The 26,004-nt window shown below is 49.9% G+C and overlaps 1 protein-coding gene across 2 annotated transcripts; it reads left to right on the top strand.

Annotated features, from left to right (window-relative positions):
• Nucleotides 1-960: 960 nt before the first annotated feature.
• VPS37B (VPS37B subunit of ESCRT-I) lies at nucleotides 961-25,287 on the top strand. 2 transcript variants are annotated; one of them, XM_032431278.1, is made up of 4 exons: nucleotides 961-1,140; nucleotides 22,163-22,334; nucleotides 23,723-23,805; nucleotides 24,586-25,287. In XM_032431278.1, exons 1-4 carry the CDS (start codon nucleotides 1,030-1,032, stop codon nucleotides 25,081-25,083), a joined length of 864 nt encoding a protein of 287 aa, XP_032287169.1. In that variant the 5' UTR covers nucleotides 961-1,029; the 3' UTR covers nucleotides 25,084-25,287. The 2 variants fall into 2 exon arrangements, with proteins under 2 accessions (XP_032287169.1, XP_032287170.1); XM_032431279.1 differs by lacking the exon at nucleotides 961-1,140 and adding an exon at nucleotides 5,547-9,091 and having other exon boundaries at nucleotides 24,586-25,097.
• Nucleotides 25,288-26,004: the final 717 nt, after the last annotated feature.

Here is a 26,004-nt window from a genome sequence, read left to right as displayed (position 1 = left end):
CTCCTGAATCTCGAGAGACTTCTAGATAGCTGAGGAGACTGAACAGTTGTACCCCAAATTGTGTTGTTTCTCAAAGAGCACAGCTTGGCCCACCTGGATGCCTAGGTGTCTTCCCCAAAGTTGGTGCAAAGGGGTCACATGAACGGGTCTCTCTGCTCATGACCCTCTGGCCTTACTGCTTTTCTGAGGACTCCTTCCCTGAGTGTACTAAGCTAGTCCGGATCGGGCCTTTGCACATGCTCGTCTTGCCACATTGGACTTCCTGCAGGAATGGTGGCTGGTTCCTCCTTTCTCCTCCTCTAGATCTCCTTAGCTCTCCCCTTCTGAGTGCGCCATCTTTTACTATCTCTAAGGTTCTTCTCTAGTCTCTTATTTCAGCATCTACGTCCTTCTTTACAGTCTCCCAATTTGTAGCCCTTTTACTTGTTTCTCGTTTGCTTCCCTTGTCAGTCTGTTGGCTCCACTAGGCAGGGATCCTTCTTGTTTTGTTCAGAACTGTTCACCCAAAGCTTAGTCCACGTAGAAGGTCTCCATATTTGTTCAACGAGTTACGAGTGACTTTGCAGCTCCACAGTTCCGAGGAACCGAAGGCCTCTAAAGTTGCTTCCCCATAAAAATGCCCTTTTTTGAGATTCCCCAGGTCAGGCAGGGCTTAGGCTGCAGTAACTTCTTTCCCACTGCCTGCTTTCTTTGGATCTAGACCTTTCTTTTCCTTGAGGAAAAAGGCTCTATGTCATCACAACGCCTTCTGTGCCGCGGTGACATCATTACTGCTGCTCGCTGCCTTACAAATCCATTCGCAGCTCTTTTCTTTCCCTCTAGAAGCTCCCAACCTTCCCCGGGTCAGCCCCGCTTCACGTCTCGCCCCGGGCCCAGCCTCCTACGTCACGTCCGCCCGCCCGCGCGGTGATGACGTCATGCTCCAGAGATGGCGTCACGTGCCCCCCCGCCGGGGGCGGGCCTTGAGGGCGGCGCTTCCGGTCGGCGGAGACTGGCTGCCGCAGCGGCGGTGGCGGCTGAGACGCGGGGATGGCGGGCGCCGGGAGCGAAGCCCGGTTTGCTGGGCTGTCGCTGGTGCAGCTCAACGAGCTGCTGGAGGACGAGGGGCAGCTGACGGAGATGGTGCAGAAGATGGAGGAGGTGAGCCGGGCGGGGGCGCGCGGCGGCGGCGGCGGCGGGGCCTCGAGGAGGGGCGTGCGGGGTCGGGGGCCCGCGGCGGGCTGGAGGTGGCCGGAGGCGGGGGCGATCTCGGGGCCTCCAGTGGGGTGAGGACTGCGTCGAGGCCTGGGAGGGCTTGAGACGGGGTCGGGGTGAGGGGACGGAGCTGGAGCTGAGTGGGGGGAAAGCGCCCTGAGACGGGGCTCGAGGCGTGATCGGGTCCGAGGCGAGGCTTTGACGCGCGGAGGCTGGGAATGAAGCCGGGATTAGAGAGCCTGGAACGGGCGTTTGGGGGCTCGGGGGGCTGGGCTGAGTCTGGTGGGACGAGGAGGGACTTGGGATGAGACTGGGTTGGAGAGGGTAGAGGGGACTGTGGTGGAGGACTAGGGGTGACTGAGACCGGACGGAGGGGGCCGAAGGCTAGGTCTGGGCAGGGGTTGAGAGGGTGGAGAGGTACAGGCGGACTGAGGCAGGGATTGGGGTCTGCGAATAGGTTTTCAGGGGCTGAGTGGACTAGCTGGATAGGAGTCTTAGGGTTGCCATTTCCAGGATGGGTTTGTGGGGGCTGAGGCTTTGTAGCTGAGCCTCAGCCTGAGAGGACTTTAGGATTGGGCAGCGTCTCTGAGGTTGTGGGAGGCACGAGGCCACGGATTTAGCCAGATTAAGATTTGAGGGGTCCGTGTATCTAAGAGTTCCCAAGAGCGTTGGAGGGGCCCTGTGGGGTCTGCCGTTCATTTGGAAGTGGCCCTAGCAGAGCCATCCCAGGTGGTTCTCCTTGGTCTGGTGGGTGGGAGCAGGAATCCCTTTCTCCATAAAGTTGCCCCTTCTGTGAAAGCAGGGAATATGGGAATCTAGTATGGTGGCTTTGCCCCGGTGTCCTACCCTGCTGGGGCCAGTGAGAGTTCCTGGAGCTATTTTTTTGGGGAGAAGATAAACCAGGGGTTGGGGGGCTGACAGCCAATCCCCACCTCTTTGATAGTTGAGGTCCTGCCCAGTCTCTGGAAGGATATGGCCACCCTCTTTCTAGTTATGTCACTGGATCTTTTGTGGCATGGTTTGCTCTCCGGATTTGGATTTGCACTGTGTAGGTCTCTCCTTTTTCCAGCCTTTTTGGACTCTTTCTCTGAATGTCCCATCCTGCGGGTCTGGGTCTCCTCCAGGCAGGTGGACCCAGGCTGATCCCAGCTCTCCGCAGCCCATTTAGCACTCCTACTTCTTTGTCTCCCAAGTCTGAGCCTTCCCACGCCTACGGGGCTGAGCCTCTCACCCAGAAGCCTGAGTGGGGGCTTTTGGCTTTCTTTCCGAAGAGGGATTGTTCAGCACTGAGCCAAACTTCCTTGAAAGGGGGCTTGTATGGAGGTTGCACATTCAGAATGACTGGAAAACCCTCAACAGATTATTGTCCTGAGCTACAGAGAGGCTACTGTAGTAAGATGGTATCAGTCTCTCCATTAATACACCCCTTGTATTCACGGGCTTTGTAACTTGGCACATAGAACATTGCTCCGAGATGCAGTTTCCCTCATTTATGGTCTCCATGTGGCACTTTCCATTTTAGAGAATAGTAAGTGACAAAATCCATCTTTCTTGACTGAAAGAGTTTCACGTCTCTAAAGAAAGAAGATCTTTGCTTAGTTTTTCTGCTTTTTAGTTGCTGGGAGACCTTTTGTTGTATGTCAGCAGGCATCTTTCTCGTTTAATAATAAAATGACAGGTATATTTTTCTAATGTGTAATACCACCTACAAGTTATTTTGCTGTGTGACCATTCTGTTTCAGTAAGAACGGAATACTGTATTTATATTGGTGTAGTTAGATTGTTTATATTCTACCTTAATAGAAATAAACTGCCTTTTAGTGGAGGGAAGATTGTAGAAAGTGTCAAGTAATTCTGACTCCGAGGCTGTTAGGGACAGCATGACTTGTTTCCTCTACCCAAGAAACTGGAGATGATTACGTAAAGGGAAAGGCAAATTAATCTAGCAGAACTTTGTTGGTTGCTTTTTTTTTGTAAAGGTGACCGTCTTACCAGAGTATCCTATACAAATACTGAGGACTCACCGACTGCCCTTGATTAGACCACATAATTCAAGTTAACTTACTCAGCAGTAGTTTGTTCTTCAGGGTGTAGTGCTTTTAAAACGAGGAAACTGATCTAGAAGACCAGAATACTTCAGCCAAGCAGCTCACCCAGCTACAGTCACACTTAGCAAATCCTGTTCCCCTGGTCACATGTGGCGTGTTTCTGTGGGAACGGGTAGAACATGAATAACTAAAATTTTGGCCATGGTACTTTGACTCAGCTGTTAATGTTACGCATTGGTTTATTGGCTTATTTCGGGGTGGTTGTGAGACACAGAAGAAAATACTCTGTAAACTGTCCTCTCTTGACCAAAAGGGAACTTAGAGACTTTGGAATCAAATACTCCAGGCTGGACTTGGCCACTTGCCAGCTGTGTGATTTCAGGCAAGTTAATCCACCTCTCTGAGCATCTGTTGAAGGCTGAAAGAATAGAGTCGATGTGGGGATTATGTGAGATAGTGCGTGTTAACACAGCATATAGTTACTGCTCAATCAAGACTAATTGCAGTTACTAATAACCAGCTAATTCATTGTTTTTTGGAAAGGTACTGACAGCCATTAATAGCAGGTCATCCTGACAAGTTAATAGGGTCTTGTTTCAGGAATATTAAGTAAATTTTTATTTGCCATTAGCTTAAGAAACATCTTACCTTTTTATGGTCAAAACGATTGTGTGTCTCAGTAGGTCTAGGATGAGACCGTAAATGCAACAGGCCTTTTCCAGCATAGAATCTCTTCATCTGAACCAAAGGCTTTTTTTTTTCTTTTTTAATTGGCAGAAGGAAGTGTTTTAAATTGTAGAGTAAGACTTCTTCAAGCCTTGAGGGGATGTTTTGTGGCGGAAAGCGTGGCTAGGTTTTGAAGGCATTCGCTGTTAGGTTTGAATATGGCTGTGCATTATACTTCACTTACATTGTTTTAATTGTGGTGTGTGAGCTTTAGCGCAGCTCAAGACATTAAAATCATGTTGAAGCTATAGACAGTCTCATTTTCAGTGCCTGTGTGTTTATCTTTTCCTGTTCCTCCTGTCCATTATGCAGTTCCCTAAATGTAGTACCATCCCAGTGATCTTTGCTCTTTCCTTTCCTGTGGGCTGTCGTTTCATATGCACACATTTTATTTTTATTTAAAGTTATTTTTACATGGCAATGGAATGTGCCTTTCTCTCTTCGTCCACATTAACCCCATTGGACTTACAGGGCACTCCCTTAAAAGGAACTGTCGCTTAGGGGATTAGGCAGCTAACCCGCACCTCTTGGGTCATGTCTCCCAGTGCGCTTTCTGAGGAAATGTTGATTGATTGGTTGATGTTAACTAATAATTCCACCTCACGAAGGTTCAAATTCAGGACCTGTGTTCCTTTGGCAAGTGAAAATGCCCACATGCAAAAACGCTGAGGGTCTGAGAAACAGATCGTTCTGTGGAAAGAGTCTGGTCTGGGAGAAGCTGTTTCCCTAAGGCGTGTTCTGGTGTGATTTGTGTGGGGCTGCAGGGCTACTGCATGAATCATAACGGCTCATTGAAATGTCCTGACCTTGCTTTAAACCCAGGGACTGTTTCCTCAACATGGCACTGAGCGCTGGTGGGACTGGTTTTTGGAAGTTAGGATTTAAACTCTTGGAGTGTCTGCTACTGAGTTTGTTTCTGTTCTCGTTGTGCAGGCATTGTGTATACAAAGGCTTCAACTTTTATGTTTGAGTCTTCTCTTCCATGGACTTACTATTTTAACTCTTGAGTAAAAAATTAGTGTGCCTGAGAATATTTTCTGAAATTCAATTTTTCTTTTAAAGGAGGCATTAAGATTTTGAGGAGGGGCGCCTGGGTGGCTCAGTCGGTTAAGTGTCTGCCTTCGGCTCAGGTCATGGTCCCAGGGTCCTGAGATTGACACCCCCCACCCCCCGCCAGGGCTCCCTGTTCAGCGGGGAGCCTTCTTCTCCCTCTGCCCCTTCCCCCCACTTGTGCACACTCTCTCTTTCTAAAATAAATAAAATCTGGGGCGCCTGGGTGGCTCAGTCGTTAAGCGTCTGCCTTCGGCTCAGGTCGTGATCCCAGGGTCCTGGGATCGAGCCCCGCATCGGGCTCCCTGCTCAGCGGGAAGCCTGCTTCTCCCTCTCCCACTCCCCCTGCTTGTGTTCCCTCTCTCGCTGTGTCTCTCTCTTCAAATAAATAAATAAAATCTTTAAAAAAATAAAAAATAAAAAAAATAAAATAAAATAAAATAAATAAAATCTTAAAAGTTTTTGTGGAAAGGGGCGGCTGGCTGGCTCAGTCGGTGAAGCATATGACTTTTGATCTCGGGGTCATCAGTTCAAGCCCCACGTTGGGGGTGGAGCTTACCAAAAAAAAAAAAAGATTTCATGGAAAGCGCATAGCTGAGAGTCGTGCGTGCTCATTTCAGTTACTTAACCTCTCTGTGCTTCAGTTCCTCCACCGTGAAGTGAGGGTGGTAACCATGCAGGTTTTGTGAGGCCCAGTGCAGTAGCAGGGGAAGGCAGTACTTGGCACCGGGGGGCTTCCGTAGAGGCCAGCCCCCGTGCTTGCTTAGGAGATTTTCAGAATTGTTAGACTGGCTGGCTTGGGTGAAATCTGACCGCCTATGGAATTGCTCTCTACTTCTTTTGCATAGATTGAAAGTGCAGTGGGAGTGGTGTAGTGCAGAACCGACTTCTGACACTAGCTGTGCGACCTTTGGCAAGTATTGTCTTCCCGAGTGGAGTTTCCTCATTGCAAATAAAGGGCATGACAACAGTAACCTACTTCATCGGGTTGGTTGGGTGGATTAAATGAGTGTATAAGATGCTTAGTACGGCACCTAGCACAGTGAGCACTCAGGAAATTGTTATCAGCTGTTACTGCTAAAACGAAAAAGGCTACATATCCTTGCTGCTATTTCAAGAAGATTCCACTTCAGTTCCACAGCTGTGGGGCACTAACTGCGTGCGAGGCATTTTAAGGATGGAAACATGAATAGGGCATAATCCCCGTATTATGATTTCGGGAAGAAACCAAGTACGCAGACATTTACAGTGCAAGAGAGAATAAGAGGTAGGGAGTTTCAGTTTGGAAAGATGAACGTGATGAGGATGGATGGTGGTGGTGGCTGCCCAACCCAACAGTGTGAATGTACTTAAAAGTGGCACCTGAAAGTGGCTAAAATGGTATAGTTTATATTTTATCACAATTTTTTAAAAAGAGAGACTAAGAAGAAGAGCCACATGTGAATTGTAAATGATATTGAAGGTCCGATGAAGAGGCTCTCTGGCTAGAGTAGTTAGATTCCTAGTGCAAGAGATAGACTTTGGTAGGTGGGTAAGATTTAAGAAAATAAATGATCAAATACAATAATACCTCTGAGAGGGTCTAGAATAATGTGAGGAGTATCTGTGCACCTGCCAACCAGCTTAGGAAGTAAACACTGCCTACCCAGTGAAAAGCCCTCTTTGTGCTCCATCCTGAGCATGACACCCCACTCCACCCCCAGCCACGGTCTTGAATTAGATATTTATTTCTCTAAGTAGGGTTTTGAGAGAGAAACATGGGGAATCAGGAGGACGTGACAGCAAAAGCACAGGCCCAGAGCAGGAAGGCACGGGACAGGCTTTATGAGTGGTGAGTTGCCATCTCCTTTGCCAGATCATATCTGCCCGTGAGTAGGGAAATGACCGAAGGCCAGAGCGGGCAGAGTGCCAGCGAGTGAGTGGAAGGCGGGTAATTTGGTAGCAGTGAGTTTCCATGACTTTTTGGAGCAGAAGAGCACTATGATCAGAAGTACACTTTAGGAGGTTAACTTGGCAGCAGAGTATGGGCTGGGTGAGTGCGGGAGGGTTCAGGAAAGGCCAGGGTGGAAGTGCAGTGGTAAGGAGAAACCAGGGTTTGAGCTGGGGTTCTGGGAGAGGGGACGCCAACCTCACCAGCTTTGCCTTCCTTCCACGTGCCCCCCCCCCCCACCTCCTCAGTCACAGACACATGGTCTCTTCACTCCTTTGTATACCTCTTCCGTGGCACTTGTCACACGTTTTGTAAGTCACATTTACTTCCTTGTGTCCCTGGCTAGTCCAGGGGCTCCATTTTGTCCTGTGTGTCTTTGTGGCCTTGGCATGTAGGTGCTGCTGGGTGAGTGGCGCTAACTGGCTGCAGGTGGAAATGAGTGAGGGGGGCGGGGGGAGGCTCCCCGAGACTCTGCAGCCCGAGAGTGCGGGGCAGGGAGGACCGTTGTGTGGCAGCAGTTGGAAATACGGCTCGAGAGCTTGGCAACAGTCAGCTGAGACACAGATTTCGGGGCCCACTTCCTTCAGGAAGAATCTAGAAGTTTGAAAGGCCAGCAGGAGTAACTAGCGGGCTGGGAGGAGCACAGGGAGAAAGGAGGCTGGTGTTTTATAGACAAGCCGACATCCTGTTGTAGGGTTTGTCCCGACCGTATCAGACTAGCCGAAAGAGGAACCTGAACTGTTTGAACCTCATCTGTCATGCAGAACCGATGTGCTCTTGAGCTAAGCCAACTTTGTTGTTTGTAGACGACCCTGACTTACGCTGCTTCAACCTAACGACTGTTGGGCTTGACGAGGGTGTGAAAGCGGTGTGCGTTTCGTGGGTAGCGTACTTGGAATTTTGAATGTGTCTTGCCGCGGCTCATGATCTGCGGTCCCATCCTCTCCCATGACGCTGAGCAGTGGCCGCAGCTCCCCGTCAGCCACATGATCATGAGGTTCAACAACCGGTATGCTGACCGCCACCTGCGCCCCGACGGCCGTTCTGTTTGTCACTCTCAGTGCGGTAGTCAGGAGATTACATGGGATCGTCAGCGCTCCGTCATAAACTGGGCTTTGTGTTGGGGCGCCTGTTTGGCCCAGTCGGTAGGGCACGCGATGCTTGGTCTCAGGGTTGTGAGTTCAAGCCCCATGTTGGGCATGGAGCCTACTTACAATTTAAGAAAATAATAAAGTCTTAAGAGATAGGCTTTGTGGTAGATGATTTTGCCCAACTGGAGGCTCACGTCAGTGTTCTGAGCACAATTAAGGTGGGCTAGGGTAAGCTATGGTGTTCACTAGGTTAGGGTATATTAAATACATTTTTGACTCAATGATATTTTTTATGATGGTTTTATCGGGGTGTAACCCCATTGTAAATTAAGGAAGATCTGTATTTGGCTTTTCTCATGGTATTTGTAGTAGAATGTTGCTGTGGGGATTATGCCAAATATGCAGGGCAGGGTTTTCTCCAACGACCTGTGTGTCAGCCGCTGTTCATGTATGTAATCACTGGCTCTCTGAACGTGCTGAGACAAGAGTTGGTTTATTTCCTCCCTCTGCTATGTGGGTTTTTCAGATTCCGTCATTAGGGAAAACTGTCTTACCTAGTGGTGAAAAGGCAGAGGAGAGTAGTTTGTAGAATTGGTTCCTAGGGAAGAATGAGAGCAGAGCAGTAGATGCAGCTTTGTCCTAGGTTATGTTGCAGTATGTCAAGAGAAAGCTTTTGAAAGCATTTCTCATGGAATTATGAGGATTATTGTTCATGACTCTGCCAAAGAGTTGATGTGAAAAGCAGATATTTGAATAGCTTGTTACAAGCAGTGTCATAGTTAATGTTTCCTTCAAGTCCGATCTTTCATTATCACCAAAGGTGGTGCCACCAAGAGTGGCACCTCGAGGGTCTGTTCCTGTCCGGTGCCCGGTCCCTGGGTTGGCAGAGGGACAGAGTAAGCGCTGACTAATGCTTGCCATCGGACAGCAGCTTTCGTCAGTGTGAACACAGCTGAGGCCGAGCCAGTTTATTCATTACTCAGCCTTTATGGAGCACCTTGGGGATGGGAAGCCACGAAGTCACTTCGCTTTCCTCTTTTAGGATTTCGCAGGTATGCAAAAGTCAGTCTTCACAAATATTGGATGTGTGAAACAGTAGTGATGGGGACAGTAGTGGGAGGGGACCCAACAGGCCTTTGTGGGGCTGGGGGAGATCCGCAGAGAATGTTTCCTGGAGGAGAGATGACTCATGAGCTGTGATTCAAAGGAAGAGTTAACCAGGTAATGAGGGAGAAGGCCTTCCAGGCATGGGGGTGGACAGCCGGAACAGACACAGAGGAAAAACCTAGAGAGGGGTGCACAACAGGAATATTCAGCCTTGCTGGAGGGACCGAAAGAGGCCAGAGAGGCAGGCGAGACCAGATGGCTTGATCCTCTTGGCAGAGGGAGCCACGGGAGTGCTGCGGTCACAGTTGTGACTTAAATGGATGGTTTGGGCAGCCCCGTTGGTGGGGGTGGGGGTGGATTTGAGGGGATAAGACCAGAAAGCAGGGAGATCAGCTGGAAGGCCAAAAGGTGGTTGATAACAAAGACCTTCGGGGCAGCCCAAAATCACTGACTCGAGGGCTCACACCAGGCTCCTCGCAGGCCCGGGAGTCTTGTTTTGTACCCAATTCAAATAGGAACACACTCGGTCATATGGTTTGTCTGTCAGAGGCAGATTTTTGAAGGGTATAGGGAAAAACTAACAGAGCCACTCACACCATCTGGAAATAAATGATAAAGAGGAGGCAAAAGTTATAAAAAGCCTCACAAAAAACGTAAAGTCGGTTCTTAAGCATAGTGGTTAAAGATGGGATTTGGGTTGCTAGGAAACCCTGGGCACCGTTAACCTCCCTAAATGTCCGTTCCCTCGTCTTTAAAACGGGTGCATTAGAACAGTAGCCTTACGAGGCGTCGGGAGGATCAACCATGAAGATGTTTGTAAGCTGCTGAGCTCGGGCTGTGGCAGGACTGAGTGCCCGGTAGATGGAGGCTGTGGCCGGTTTAATAAGGTGCTGGGGCTGTTTGCTTCAGGGTAGCATTTCCCTTAGCCGTCCTTGGGGCGCTAACTCTGTGCATGTCAGTGGTGGTTACATGAAAAGGAGTTCCATGGTAAATAAATTTGGGAAACCAGTGTTAAAAGGTTTTGCTTTGCTTTGTTTGGTACTTACTACCAGGGTGTGTGGTGAAGCTCTGGGGGGGCAGATGTTGCTGCGTTTCCCAAACTTACTTGATCATGGAACTCATGGGACTGCTTCCCTGGGGCATGCTTTGGCAAGTGCTTATTTAGGGGGTAATGTGCCATCTGCTTCCAGCGCCCGTGGGTCAGCTGTTTCACACACGGTCCCGTAGTTACTTGATATTCACAGCGCCCCTCTGTGTCCTCAGTGGCTGGTCTCCTTTCACATACTCTGTTGAAGAACGCAGGCAGTATATGGTATTTTATTTTATTTGTTTTGAGTATATAGTATTTCAAATTTCTGATTCCAATTGATCAAATCTTTAAAAATTTTTTTGTTTATTATAGAAAAATTTAAAAATATAGAAAATTATAAAGAAGAAAAACATAATCACATGTAATACCACCACCCAGAGAGAAAAAGGAATACTGTTAACATTTTATATTGCTTTTTTTTTTTTCTTGTTTTTCCCCCACTGGGATCATTCTGTATAGAGAGTTTTTTGTTTGCTCTGTGTGTGTGTGTGTGTGTGTGTGTGTGTGTGTGTGTGTTTTAACCTAAAGTTATACTCTGGTCATTTTCTTATTTTTTATCAGAATATTATTATAGGACAGTGTTTTGGGTTTTTTTTTTAAGATTTTATTTGAGAGAGAGTGAGAGTGAGAGAGCTCGAGAGCGTGCGCATGCATGCGATCCCAGGACCCTGAGATCATGGCCAGAGCCAAAGTTAGACGCTCCACTGACTGAGCCACCCAGGTGCCCCATGCAGTTTAATGGCTGCATGATACTTGATCATGTGGATATGTCCTAATTTATGTAATCATTCCCTTTATGGATATTTAGGTGCTTTTTTTTGCTATCATATTATGTTGTGATTAACATCTTTGAACATAAATCTGTTAATCATTTTTTTAAAAATTGATATTTTAAGTCTTAAGTAGGCAGTTTTTTAGTTAGAACATCAAATTCCCTACATCAAATAAAATTGTAGGTATTTTTTGTTACGAAATTTAAGTAGAGGGGCGCCTGGGTGGCTCAGTCCTTAAGCGGCTGCCTTCGGCTCAGGTAATGATCCCAGGGTCCTGGGATCGAGCCCTGTGTCGGGCTCCCTGCTCGGCAGGAAGCCTGCTTCTCCCTCTCCCACTCCCCCTGCTTGTGTTCCCTCTTCTCTGTGTCTCTCTCTGTCAAATAAATTAAAAAAAAAAAAAAATTTAAGTAGAATAATTTCTGGGTAACTGATTCTTCTTTGACTAATCCCTTTCTCTACCCCTGGACTAAAGAAATCCCACAATTAGAATAGCATTTTCTCATACTGAATAGAAGATGAATAATTTCAGTCATGTGAGAGTAAATTTTATCCACTAAACTGAATTCTTGACTCAGGTGTTGGAAAATTTATATCATGATGTATTTTAAGTGTAAAAGCAAAATTGTCAAAAGATTGTAGTCTTAATACACGTAAGCCAGGATCCACCTGGTTAGGCATTTTTGTATTTGCACTTGTGTAAAGACTGTCCCAGAAAATTCTTATACATTCATTTCTTATAAATTGTGGTTAAAAGGAAATAGAGAAAAGGCAAAAAACCCTTCAGCTCTTACTAAACAAATGATTGCTTTGGTGGTTTGTCCTGGCCAGAAACTGCTAATAAGAAAAGCAGAATTTATAGGGTGCCTGGGTGGCTCAGTTGGTTAAGCGTCTGCCTTTGGCTCTGCCCTGGTCATGATCCCAGGGTCCTGGGCCCACACATCGGGCTCCCTGCTCAGCGGGGAGCCTGCTTCTCCCTCTCCCTCTGCATGTCACTCCCCCTGCTTGTGCTCTCTCTCTGTCTTTCTCTGTCAAATAAATAAAATCTTTAAAAAAAAAAAACAGAATTTAGAAGTTCTGTCTTCCATAGGCTTTCTTTTGGGGAAGGGAGAAGTAATCTGGATTTAAAATTACAGTAGGAGCTATTAATTGACCTCCCTCCACTTAACCAGAGTGTTCCAGTAATCGGCATTTCCCACCATCAGATATAGTGATTAATGCTCCCCCTCCCCATGATCATGATCAGGTATCTGGATATTTCTGCTCCCACAGGGCAGTTGTATACTTACTGAGAGTTGAGAACCTGTCCATTCTGGTTTTCTTACAGTAATTATTTCGCTAAGTACTGTGGCAGCTGGTGAGCCATGAGTGAAAAGACAAGGAGAGAAATTGGAGCTGAGTGCTTTGAAGAGTTAATAGAAGATGGTGCCCTAGAAACAAACTTGCTAGTGAACTAGGTATGGACCAGGCTGCGGGAGAACGGAATTCCAGGATTCTGCACTCACCTCACACATCTAGTCTTAAACCCTCCACATCAAAGGATGTGGTCCGGATGAAAAAGAACTTCCGGAACTCGAGCTAGTGGAACCTTTCTCTTGGAAAAGACCTTTGCCTTGAATGAAGAAATGGACAGATGTATATCTTCAAAATTGTGTGTGTTTAGCGATTTACAGCTTTAACGAAACTGCCCAGCTGACCAGCAGCTAATTGGTTCTGATAATATGGACTGAGGGCTTCTTGATGGCTTCCCTGGCTCACCTGCCACGTTGATTTGGTAGGACAGAGTGTGACAAGCCCCTTGCCTTTAGGAGACAGGGACAAAGGCAGTTAACATGTGATCAGTTTGGTGTTCCTGTCCTGCCTTCTGTTCCTCCCTCCCCCCAGAGTACTCAGGAATTATAAGGTCGGTGATACTAGGAAAGTAACATTTTCTAGCATGTGACAAGTTATCAGAACCAGTTACACCCATTATTATATTTCTTTCTTATTGACATCATTATCCACGTAAGTCCAGGAAGTAGGGAGATCACCCACCCCTGTGAATGTTAGGAAGTAAGTCTTCTAGGAAAACAAAAGCACCCTGGTGTGTTGAACCTGCCAGAACTAGAAAGCTAATTCTTCTCTGGGACTAGGCCATTTATTTTCAGACCTAGCTTTTTGCATTTCTACGGTTAGTTGCACGTAAAGTGAATAACATACTAATTTTTAAGATGCGAGCCAGCTCCATATGGAAGGGATCATTCCAGTCTCCGTCCCGTTGCCTGCTACTTTGAGGGCAGCAAGTTTCATCTCAACAAGGATTTTGACATCTCCAATCAAAAATAGCAGTCTTTATTAATCTAATATGTTCGCTCTGTTGAGTGGGTTGTTTTGGTGGAACATTAGCTAAGCAGCTGGTAAATTTTCTCTCTCGAGTAGGCTGTAGCCTTGGAGATGGTTTCACACAACCCACTAGGTGGTTGTATTTTAGGACAGTTTCATAATGTTCTACAGTTCTTTCACTGTATTTTTGAGTTTTCAGATCTTTAATTTTTGTTAACATGTTAAACAGTCCAGCTCTGTAACTGTTAAATTTTTTCACTTTTTTTTTTTTTAAGATTGATTGATTGATTTGACAGAGAGAGACACAGCGAGAGAGGGAACACAAGCAGGGGGAGTGGGAGAGGGAGAAGCTGGCTTCCCGCCGAGCAGGGAGCCCGATGTGGGGCTCGATCCCAGGACCCTGGGACCATGACCTGAGCCGAAGGCAGATGCTTAGCAACTGAGCCACCCAGGTGCCCCTAGTTTTTTCACTTTTGGATTGAATTAAGCCACGTTTGCAGCACACCTCCGGGATATTGTGGGCTTGGATTACAGGCTCCACTGAAAGCCTGAATTTAGTTGGAAGACTGGAGAGGGGGAATTTGTCATTGGCAAGGTCTTCACTGAATGGAAGATGAATTTGGGCTTTCTAATAACCTAAGCTTTAACGGGAAAGCCCACACTCAAATTGCATGTGATCTTGGTGATATTTACCCTAAGATTAATTGGTGAGCTAGATCAAGTATAATACAATAAAAGGAGAGATTAACCTGGCTGAACGTTGAATGCCAACCTTTTGGTCACCTGATCCATAAGCTTGGTGTATTTAGAGTCTCAATGCAACCTAACGTTTTCTACTGGTAGGGAAGTACAAAAGCTAAGATTTAATTTATGCCTCATCTTTATATTATGGATAGCTTTCAATTTAATTTTATCTGGAGAGGAAAATAGAAAAATAAAAATGAATTTCCCACCAAAAGGAGCCAGTATTTCTTCGAGAAGGGCTGGTGCAGATCGGGGGCAGCAAATGTACACATGGGTCTGGGACACCTTGTTCTACTAGAGAGCGGGAAAGCTGTCCAACCCCTGGGGACCCAGCTTGAAGTGTCTCCCACCAGCCGTGGGCAATTTGAGCATCAGGAAGATTACTAACTGCAGTTAATTGAAACCTATAAAAAATAGAAATCCATTACTTAATGATGCCCCCCAAAAAAGCTTATTAGTCATTATCAGAGGTTGCTTGATCATTAACTCAGTCTTCTAAAAGTTGGTTTAAGACTGGGGGGAGGTTGTGGTGGAAATAAACAGTCATCCTGCTTTTCCTATATAAACGATTTCAGATGGTCAACCAGATGAGGCAGAAGCTCATTACAAGAGGAATTGAAGCCAACACATGCCGAAGTTGAAATTATAGATTTGTTGTTAATTTTAGTGTGATTATGGCATTATAGTTGTAAAGTTCTTGCCTATTAAAGATACATACTAAAGTTTTTTAAGGGTGAAACGATAGGATGCTTGAAATTTGCTTTAAAATACTTGAGAAAAAAAGTGGGGGGGGGCACCTGGGTGGCTCAGTTGGTTAAGCGTCTGCCTTCGGCTCAGGTCATGACCCCAGGGTTCTGGGATCGAGTTCTGCATCGGGCTCCTTGCTCGGCAGGAAGCCTGCTTCTCCCTCTCCCACTCCCCCTGCTTGTGTTCCCTCTCTCGCTGTGTCTCTCTCTGTCAAATAAATAAAAAAAATCCTTAAAAAAGTGGGGTGCATATCAATGAAGCAGGATGGGCGAATATCACAATTGTCAAACCCTGGACAAGGTACACAGATTCGTTATACTCCTCTCTCTACTTTCCCTTCGTGTTTGAAAATATCCTCAAGAAAAAGGTAAATGAAAGATATAAACAGAAATTGAGGTGAGTGAATCCTGGAACTTGAAAAGAGAAGTGAGAGTCGATCAGTTCTGTGCAGTGGATGGTAGATGGCACGGCGTCTTGCAGGGCACAGTCCTGTAGAAAACGTGCTTGGGAGACAGAATATCCTGACCCTTAACCTCAGGACTCTAGTCACTCATGGGCACTCCAGACTCTGCTGGTCTCTTAAACCTCCCTGAGACTGTATTTCTTTCCTGGGTAAAATGGGGGCAAATCTGTCTCCCCTTTGCTGAGAGGATTGAATACAGGAAGAGAAGGTGGCACAATGCCAGGCATGCAGTAAGTGCTCAATAAATGTTAGCAGATACTGTTGAAACATGTAGGGTGCTGACGGGAGTGTAGTTTTCACACCAGTAACTTAAGTGTTTAAGTTCATATCTGTATGGATTTTTGTTGTTCTTTTTCTCTTTTGAGCCATTTCATTTATTTGAAGAGCAAATGCAGTCTGTGTTGAGAGCTGCCGTGGGAAGGGTCTGGCGCCCCCTGGAGTTGGGCAGCGGGATGCTCACAGGGCCTGCCTACACTCGGGGTCGTGAGGACCAACTGTTCTGGTTATTGGCTCCCCAGAACCTGGTGACAGGTGCTTTTTTAGTATTTCTTGAATGAATGAATGAATGAACGAACGGAAGAACCAGCCCCCCACTGTGCTGGAGCATCTTGTGGCTGTTACGAGCTGTACGCGAGGTCCTGCAGTCTGCGTTTCGGGAATCCAGCCCTGTCGCGCTGTCGCTTGTCATTCTGCCCCGCTGTCCCGCGGGAGGGGGCTGACCCCGCTGCGGGGGGGGGGGACGGGGACAGGGGTTGTGTGCGCCGGCTGCCGTCCGAGGGGTGTCTGTGTCCCGCGTCGCCGGTTTCTCTGCCGTGATGGGGAGTCTTGCTTCAGAGCAGTGGCGGTCGTCACCCCGCGTCTCCTCTTACACCTCACTTCCAGACCGCTGTACGCCGCGGGACGGTCTGGTGCGGAAAACCCGCACGGCCAGCTCAAGCCTCTGAGCCCGCGCGGCTGGCAGGGCGCGGGCCGCTGCCGTCCCTGCGCCTCTCGGCCGCGACCACCGCGCGTCACCCACAGGGCGTTTATATCCGGCTTCTTCCGCACCAACTTTATTTTGGACTGCACTTGCTCAGCCCGAGTGGCCTGCACGGGAGGTAGCGTGTCGCACGAGCGTGCTGGGGGACCTTCGGTGTTAACGCGAGCAGCGGGAGAGCGAGGGGGGTCTTCACGTTTCTGCCTGGACAAGCATGTCCAAAATACCTCGTTTTCTTTTTCATGTGTGTGCGTGTATGTGGTCGATGGTCCTTTATTTTTATTATTTTTTTATTTAATTTTAAGATTTTATTTGAGAGAGAAAGAGAGCATGAGAGGGGGGAGGGTCAGAGGGAGAAGCAGACCCCCCCCCCCGCTGAGCAGGGAGCCCGATGCGGGACTCGATCCCGGGACTCCAGAATCATGACCTGAGCCGAAGGCAGTCGCTTAACCAACTGAGCCACCCAGGCGCCCTATTTTTATTATTGAAGCATAGTTGACCTGTAACTTCGTGTGTAGATGATTCAGTGGCCGCCACGATAAGTGTGGTCCCCATCTGTCACCCTCCCACGTTGTGACAATATTACTATGTTCCCTATGCTGGGCTTTCCATCTCCGTGACTTACTTTATAACTGGAAGTTTGTACCTCCTAATCCCCTTCACCTATGTCACCCTTTTTTGAAACAGCTTATTTTGCTAGAGCCTCTGCTCTTCTGATTCTAATACTAACAGGTTGTATTAAAAAATAATACTCTTGGGGCGCCTGGGTGGCTCAGTCATTAAGCGTCTGCCTTCGGCTCAGGTCATGATCCCAGGGTCCTGGGATCGAGCCCCGCATCGGGCTCCCTGATCAGCGGGAAGCCTGCTTCTCCCTCTCCCACTCCTGCTGCTTGTGTTCCCTCTCTCGCTGTCTCTCTGTCAAATAAAATCTTAAAAAAAAAAATACTTGAAGCACCATATACAAGGAGAAAGAGGAAAGTTAAAAAAAAAAAAAAAAAGGATGAGAGGTTGCTGTTAACTGAGTGAACATCGTTACCGCTCACGGAGGGAGGGGGCAGAAAGGGCTGGAGAAATTCGGTGTGTTCCACATGCTCCAGTCCTGCATCTCGTTTTTCTCTGATTATGAACAGAAAAGGAAACTGAAGTGGATATGTGTTTAAAAACTGTTTCCTTACCACAGTGAGGCTGTTTCCTGACAGGATTTCTCTATGGTTAAGAAAAAGGCTCATGAGAACCATCCAGAGGTCGGCAGCACGGTTTTCAGTGTCAGGCATCTGTTGGCCCTGTGACGTGGCTCCTAAACCGCGGTGACCCCTGCAGGCATCCTCAGGGTCATGGCACGGATCCAGTCACAGACGCTGAGCCTGGGGTCGGTCTCACGGGCGGTGGAGAGCCGGGCCGTGGGTCACCCACAGTGGCTGCCACTTGGACCTTGCTGAGCGTGCTGTGCGCCGTCCCCAGGGGGAGGGCCCTGGGCCCGTCCCAGCCAGCTCACCTTTGCTTTGCAAGTGATGGAGTAAGACTGGCTCTTTCCTCCCCGTTTCTCATTGGAGCAAGGGGAAGGGATATTACGGAGGGAAGTCTTTCTGCGTCTAGTGCGGCATCCCGGGTGTGTTCTGAGGCGCATCAGAGTGTCCGGATGGCTTTATCAGATGCTTGAGGAGCTGCTCCCCACTCAGCACACTGTCCTGGCCTTGTCCCCTGGAGTGCTGTGGGTGTTGTTGTGGGTGGCCACTTAGAACTTACCAGTATTTACTAACATAAAAACATCTGAATACCCAAAGGATATAAAAAAAATTACAGCTTTTGATGGCTGTCTGTTGGTTTTACTTGGCCCTTCCTGGCTGGCAGCTTAGACCAGCCTTTATGTATCCTGTGCAAAGAGCCTGTGCTGCTTTGTGCTGCTCTCTTCTAGGACTTTAACATGCAGGAGACGTGATTTTGACCTGACTTAGACCCCGCGAGAATAAAATTTCTTTGTAGATGCGTTTTATACGGAGACCAGAGCAGTGGTGCTTAGCTGGACCCGTGCCTGGGCCTCCTGGAGGGTTTGGCTGACGCAGGGTGGGTCTAGCAAACCAGCACCCCTTCCCCTCAAGTGACTCTAAGCCCCGGCCACCGTGGGCGAGCACTGCTGAAGAGCAGTCCTTTAGCGGCATGCTAGAGTGAGGCACCTCGGGCTGCCTTTCCATGTCCTTTCCACGGTCCCTACGGAGATCTTTGCTCATAGCCGTGCCTCCACTGAAGATGGAAATCCTGCTTCCAGAATTAGCCTTAGCCCCAGTGTGAGACCCCCCACCCCCCCGACTTGGTCTCAAAAGACTTTATCAAGGGAGCCTGTCTGCTCTGCATAAAGGATTTGGGGCATTTGTTGCTTGACCTACACAGCTTTTCCCCCTTCTACATTATGTGATCCATCTTATTTGCTGGACCTGGCCTCAGATGACTGGCTTTTGGGGGGTGGGGAAGGATCTCTGCTTCAGTCAGCAGATCCTTCCTGAGTGATCCCTGCTAGGTGCTTGGCACACCAAGATCCTGCTGATGTTAGTATTCCGGTGGGGAAGACTGTGAGCAGGGTGACAGACTTCCTCCTCGCAGATTGCAGCCGGTGGCGCGAAGACATGGGTGCTGGGGCCCCACCGTGAGAAGGAGCCCGTGGGAAGAGCAGACCTGAGCTCCAGAGGCGGTGCATGAAAAGGCTGGGGGTGCTCTCGGAAGTTCCCGCGGCGGGCAGGTGGGGACCCAGCGATGAGGGCGTGCTAAGGTCCGTTCCGTTTATGACGCCTGAGTTTATGTGACCATAGAAGTGCTCCTCTTCCTGTCAGTGCTCTGGGTCTAACTCAGGACCTGGCAGATAAGAGTTGCCCAGTAAATGTTTACTGAACAAAGACTTAAGATTGAGTCAATGCTGGAGTGCAGGGAGCCGGGGGGCCTGACTGTGGCCTTGAACACCTGCCCCTTCTCAGCCGTCAGATGAGACCGGCGTGCGGGGGAGGGGGGTTGTAGAGAAACTCCTCAGCAGTTTCTTGATTTATAATTAAACTTTAAATTTTGAGGTCGTTGTAGATTCACAAGCGGTTGTAAGAAACAAAAGAGATCCTGTGTGTCACTCCCTGCCCCACCCTCACGGCCGTGGCGTTGACCCCGGTCGGGGTAGGGGAGAGCGGAGCAGCCAGTCCCCGTGAGCCTCCTTCCTGACGCCCTTCCCCAGCCACTCACCTGTCTCCATTTCTGTGATCGTCATTTCAGAAGTGTCGTACACACTGGATCCTCGAGTGTGTGACCCTTGGGCTGGCTTTTTTCACTCAGCGGAATTCCCTGGAGTCTCGTCCACGTTGCCACGTGTGCCAGCCTTCGTTCGTTCTTAGACTGCGCGGTGTCCCGCGGCGTGGACGCGGCGCACTTGGGTCAGCGTCGCACACCAGGACGGCTGCGTGGCTTCAGGCTTTTGGCTGTTGCCAGTAAAGCTGTGTCGAACGTTCGCGGACGGGGTTTGTGGGAACAGAAGTTTTCATTTCCCCTGAGGTGAAGGCCCAGGAGTACAGTTTCTGGGTCGCATGGTAGTTGCATGTTTCGTTTTAAAAGAAATGGCTGAGCTGTGCTCCTGAGTGGACTACACAAAGGTTTATGTTTGTTTGTTTGTTCTTTCAAACGGCTTAACAATAGAAGGAAAGCCTCTTGGGCAGGAGCTCGGGGTACAGCGCACAGGGCGGGGGGCGAGGGGGCCCTTCCGAGCTCTGCGCTGCCAGGAACCCCGTTTGCACGAGGGCCCCAGATTCTCCCTGCTGGCTAAAAGCAGCAAGAGAGGAGAGAGTATTTTTGCTGCTCTAATTCTGTAGTGTTGAGCTAGAGGCTCAATTTTCTATCTTAATTTAAATCCTTAATTTAAATTCCATTTGAAGGCGAGCCTAACCTTTAGGGCCCTGGGCCAGCTCCTGGGTGTGGAGGGTGCAGACCACGTGCGTGCTGCAGGGACCCCCCCCCGCCCCGGGGCCGGAGCTGCTGCCGTGTTCTCTCACGTCACTCGGGCGCGCGTGAGTGGGTGCCTGGGTGCCGGCTGCGCTGGGGCTGGGCTGGCACCCTGGGTGGGCTTGGCCAGAAGCAGAGGCGGCACAGCGGGAAATCTGCACCCAGACTCTCAAGAGGAAGGAAGTCATGGCGAAAATAGCCTGGGTGGGGGGCGCCTGGGTGGCTCAGCCGTTAAGCGTCTGCCTTCGGCTCAGGTCATGATCCCAGGGTCCTGGGATCGAGCCCCGCGTCGGGCTCCCTGCTCCGCGGGAAGCCTGCTTCTCCCTCTCCCACTCCCCCTGCTTGTGTTCCCTCTCTCGCTGTCTCTCTCTGTCAAATAAATAAATAAATCTTTAGAAAAAAAAAATAGCCTGGGTGGGGTGGCAGCAAATATCAAGGGGAAAATGAGATAACTGGCGTTGGGTCGCAGGAAAGCTGCATGAAAACAGCACAACGGGGCAGGACCGTGCACTGTGAAACTTGAGGTCCACACAGTGAGGTTGCTGCGGGCGGGCCATGGTGGCCGAGTCCTGTCACTGGCCAGTATGGATGGTGTCCCACGTATTTGGGGTTTTCTTTAAACATAGTTTTGCTAATTTGCCTTTGACTCAGCATGATCTCAGGGTCCTGGGATCAAGCCCCACCTCAGGTTATGCTCTCAAATAAATAAATAAAAGCTTTTTTAAAAAAAGAATATCAAATTACCAAACTGATGCATTAATAAGAAATTGAATTATCTCTAAAATTATTATCTCAACTTGATTTCCTAAAGACTTTTCTCCAAAACCTGTCATGGAATAAATGTTCCTTATATTACATGGACTTGAAAAAATAGAAAAGTGAAATATGTTACTATCCCTTTCACATTATGAAATATATTTAGCTTTAGTACTAAAAGTCAAAAAGGTAAAAAAAATTATATAATTCAACTTTCTTTATGAATATTTTGATGAAAACTAAAACAGAATATATCACATTGAAATAATTACCTACTGTGACCTTTTAGGTTTGTGTTTATTTTAAAAAACAAGCTTGTATAATATAGGAAAACCATTAGCAGAATCCCACGCATTAGCAGGAAAAATTTAAAACATGTTATTAGGCAACAATCATTAAAAAGTTAAAATGAAAAAAAAAAAAAAAAAAAAAAAAACATAGTTTTGCTAAGTTTTATTAGGAATTCTTTGCCTTGTTTTCAGACCCTAACATTTCCCCCTCACTCTTGTGGTCCTGGGCGCCGGGCCTTCTCCCTCCCAAATAATGCCTGGCGGGCAGATCAGCCCCCTGGCCCCAGCTTTGGGTCTGGAGCTGGGAGGACCCTCGCCTTGCCCTCAGTCAGAGGAGGAGCAGGAGGTGGGCGTGGGAGAGCGAGCAGGGTCACTGTAAACGGAATTCGTTCCCAGGGGGTGTCAGGCTTTTGTGTTTGATCTCTAAGCCTGATGATTGAGCCTGAATTCACACCATGCCAGCTGGTTCTCTGCTGTTAAAAGTGATTCTTTAACTTCCTGTGGAGCAGCAGAAACTGGTTTTGAACAAATCTAGCCCTAAATCTTTACAGCTGTTGATCCCCGCAGGCACAGTGGAGGAATAAGGGATCCCAGCCACAGCGCGGCCAACGAAGCAAAGAGCCTTGACAAGTCACAAGACAAAGCCCGGCTGCAAATCGTTGGAAAGGAAGTGGCTTTGCTCTTTAAGAACAGGGAGCTGTGTCCAAACTACAAACCCAGAGGGGCTGGAGTCTGGGCCGGGAGTGGCCTGCATGTGGTCTCAGCTGGGGACCAGCCCAACGACGACGGAAGCAGATGCTGGGGCTCCCGGGGGCGGGGCTCGGGAACCTCGGGGGACTTGTCTGCGAACTAACACTCGTTGGTTCTCATCATCCTGTGTTCCTTACAGACGCAGAATGTTCAGCTCAACAAAGAAATGACACTTGCCAGCAACCGGAGCCTGGCAGAAGGAAACCTTCTCTACCAGCCCCAGCTGGACGCCCTGAAAGCACGTTTGACCCAAAAATACCAGGAACTCCAGGTTCTCTTTGAAGCCTATCAGATAAAGAAGACCAAATTAGGTAACTTTTCCAGGGTGATCCTTCCAGAATAGAGAGTTGAGGGAAGGGCACATTTTCAAGCTGTTGGGCTACCAGGAGAGGAGAAGTATTATGGAAAAATTTCAGATTGAGACACTGGTTAAGGCCACAAAGAAAAAGTTTATATACAGAGTCATTCCACCTATTTAGAAAAGAGACTTAGCCACTTTTTAAACAAAATTTCACTTTCTCCAGACAACCTAGAAAAAAGGTAATTTTCTGAATCATGGTATTTAACAAATGTCTCCTCCTGTGCGTTAGGCCCTCAGAGTTAGTGCTGAGAAATAGTCCTCATGGGGACATTCCATCTTAACATCACACTTAGATTTATGGTCCTTACGAAGAGCTGTAGGAACCGAGTGTGGAGTCCTGAGTGCTCTGCGTGGCTTTCGAGGGGGCTCCGGTGAAGCAAAGGTTAGAAGGCCCGCCCTTCAGTGAGGTCTGACACCGGGACTCCCCCAGCGTCTGCGTCGCTGCAGTAAAAGCTCAGGAAGGCAGGCCCAGCCTGAGGGGCTCTTTCCTGGCTGGGAGGACGGACCTTGTAATGTAACTTGGTAAAAATCAGCTTGGGAAAAGTTGTTTGGCAAAACCTCCCTGAAGGAAACCTGTGCTGACTCTGACTCAGCCAGTCCGCCCCTGGGCGTGCCCCCGGCAGGGATGGACGCTCGGGGCTGTCCGTGGACAGGCCCAGGAATGTTCACGTAGCTTTGTTTGTAATGGCGGAGTTTGGAAACCACCTAAATGTCCGTGTACAGAACGCTGGGTCCGTGAGTTCTGGTCTCTACGCAGTGGACATTGAAGGAAACAGGGATCTCAGACCCACGGTGCGGGCTGGAAGGAGCCAGCACAGAGCGCGCCCTGGGTGATGCGCTCCCATGAAGTTCTCAGCCAGGCAGGACTTGGGCATCGGGGCCGCCTCGGGGCCAGTCCCTGGGAGCGGGCCTGGCGAGCCTTTGCGAATGTTCTGCATCCTGATCTGGGTGGTGGTGGTTGGGGTTTATACACTCGTAAAAATGGAGGTCCTAGGCTTAAATGACATCTACTTGATGTAAGTTATACAAAGGAAATCTGCATGGGGTGGTTCATGTTACGTCGTGTGTTGGGTGACAGCCCTCTGTAGGGCCAACGGTGACATGGGGTGTGGGACGCATGGTGTGGCCCCGAGTTTGTCCCCTGTTTTGTCCTTTGTGCTCCTTTCTCTCTTGGATTTTAAGGCCTTGACTTTCAGCTCCCTAGAAAGCTGTTACCTTTCCAGTTAAGGTGCGCTCTTCTTTGAAAGGAGGATGGCACGGAGCCTGGGGGAGCATGTTGTTCTGAGGGGCTGGGGCCCGGATGCCCCCTTCTCTCATCATGCCCCTTGCTTCTTCCAGACAAGCAGTCTAGCAGCGCTTCCTTGGAGACCCTGCTGGCGCTCCTGCAGGCCGAAGGGGCCAAGATTGAGGAAGACACCGAGGTAAAGCCAGCCGGCGTGGGTGCGGTGCCCCAGGGCACAGATGCCAGGGTCTGGGCCACTTTGGGAGCCCGTGGGCCGGTTCCTCCGCGGCCAGGAGGCTGTAGTGGGTCTGGTGCTCCAGCGAGCGGGGCGCACTGTACTGCGAGTCCACGCCGGTCCCAGGGCTTCGGCGGCCGACGCACCCTCGGCTCTGAATCCGCGGCGGGGCCGAGCCTTTGGGATGCAGCTCGCTGAGCGCTTGAGGTTTGAGCCGCACTAAGCAATAAGGCCCTGAGTCCGGGTCACAAGTGGCAGTTGTAGCAAGCTGAGGTGGGCGGCGCGTTGCCAGGTTAGGCCGGGTGGTCGAGTTCAGCCCTGGGCTTGGGTGGCTCCCTGGTGGGGCAGAGCCTGGCTCTGTCCTACGGACTCTGTACGGTGGAAGGAAGGAAACGGACTAGGGCTGGTGGGAAGTGGGTTGGGTGGTTTCCTCTGGGCCTCGAAGCTCAGCAGCTCAGGGCTGCCGAGAGGCCCGCTTCCTCAAGGGCTGGCTCCCCCTCGGGCCTGCTGCCTTGTGCAGCTTGGGGGGGTGCGGTGGGCGGTCAGGACCAGCTACCTCTTTCCCCTTCTCTCTGCCAGGGGGCTGCGGGGGGGCTGCTCTGAGGTCAGCCAGGGTCTGCAGTGGGGAGCGGGGGACGGGGGACGGAAGGAAGCTGGGTGTCGTCTCTCACTGGGTGGTGAAGGGAGCTTCCTTCCCTGAGGGCTGACCTGTCCCTGTAACCAGCTTTCTCCTGCTGCTTTCAGAACATGGCAGAGAAGTTTCTTGATGGAGAGCTTCCTCTGGACTCCTTCATCGAGGTCTATCAGAGCCAGCGGAAACTGGCCCACACTCGAAGAGTTAAAATCGAGAAGCTCCAGGAGCTGGTGCTGAAGGGGCAGAGACTGCCACAGGCCTCTGCGCCGGCCGCACTGCTGCCCCGGGTGCCCGAGCCGGCGCCCGCTGCCCCCCTGCCCTACCCTACCTCGGAGGCCAGCGGGCCCCCCTCCATGCTACCTCGGCGCATCCCCCCGCCCCCGCCCCCGGTGCCTGCAGGACGCTTGGCCACGCCATTTACCACCGCCATGGGCTCAGGACAGGCCCTCCCGTACCCAGGGTCACAGTGCCCTCCCCTGCCCCCCCGCCTGGGCCTGCCCCCCCAGCAAGGATTCGCCGCACAGTTCGTGTCTCCGTACCCGCCCGCTCTCCCCCAGAGACCCCCGCCCCGGCTGCCTCCACACCAGCCAGGCTTCATCCTCCAGTGAGCCTCCCCCGTCCTTCCTGGGAGGCTGCACCTGCCGGCCGGGGCTCTGCACACACAGGCTGCGAGGACCAGGGGGCCGGTGCCCTGGGCCAGCACGTCCATTTGATTTTAGAGCTGTAGGTCAGCGGTAAGTAGCCGTAGGCCCCCGGTTTTGTACCCAGGAGGTTGTGTGTGCAAGGCCTCAGCCTGGCATCCCCATGGTCGCGTTGGTTGGTTTTCGGTATGATTTTTTAAGTCTTGTAATGTTGATGGACTCCTAAGTCTGGGGGAAAAGCGTCCCTCCCTCCCCACTTAGAATTGTGGTCCTCCCATTGCAACTCTATTTAATGAGCATGCTCCATCATTTCTGCTTTGTTTGCAAAAGTCCAGGCCATGCGGCCTCGCCCGCCGCGCGCCACAGTCCCTGGTCAGGGTGGGCCAGGTGGGCTGGCCTGGAAGGTGCTTACTGAATCTGGGGCTGGGGGTTGCCAGTCCCCCCTCCCCCCAAACCTGGATGCTTCACAGCCCCGTGCAGCGTTTGCACTAGGCCCACGGCCAGGTCCAGGGGCTGGGTGAGTTGCAGCCAGGCCGGAGGAGGTGGGTCTGAGCTGGGCCTTGCGCAGCGATGCCCTCCACTCCTCTCCTCTCCCGCCGCGGGCCAGCCCCTGGCGGTTTCTACAAAGAAATACTCCCCCCCCCCCCCCCAATATTTTTACTACGTAATTTTCCTATTTTATATTGGCAAAGGAAACTTTTTGGACACAAGACCATTCAGGGAAACTTTATAAAAATGCAAATATTGTTTTGAGCAGATTGAAGTAGAGAAGTGAATGCCATTCCCTTTTTTACAAGCAGCGTATGGCCACACCTGTGGGTGCCTGTGCTGTGCCTTAGTTTCCCCTGGTGCCAGTGAGGGGCCGGCCCCGGCTCCCCTGCAGGCCCC

Source organism: Phoca vitulina, unplaced genomic scaffold (genome assembly GCF_004348235.1).
Source record: "Phoca vitulina isolate PV1807 unplaced genomic scaffold, GSC_HSeal_1.0 scaffold46, whole genome shotgun sequence".
NCBI lineage: Eukaryota > Metazoa > Chordata > Mammalia > Carnivora > Phocidae > Phoca > Phoca vitulina.
The sequence above is the reverse complement of the archived record's forward strand: the minus strand, read 5'-3'. Positions and strand labels throughout refer to the sequence as shown.

Excerpts from the sequence above, each read along its gene's own strand:
- VPS37B (XM_032431278.1), top strand. The coding sequence starts at position 1,030 with ATGGCGGGCGCCGGGAGCGAAGCCCGGTTTGCTGGGCTGTCGCTGGTG. Across the intron at positions 22,335-23,722 it reads GATAAAGAAGACCAAATTAG|ACAAGCAGTCTAGCAGCGCT; the intron begins GTAACTTTTCCA and ends TGCTTCTTCCAG. Across the intron at positions 23,806-24,585 it reads AGATTGAGGAAGACACCGAG|AACATGGCAGAGAAGTTTCT; the intron begins GTAAAGCCAGCC and ends TGCTGCTTTCAG.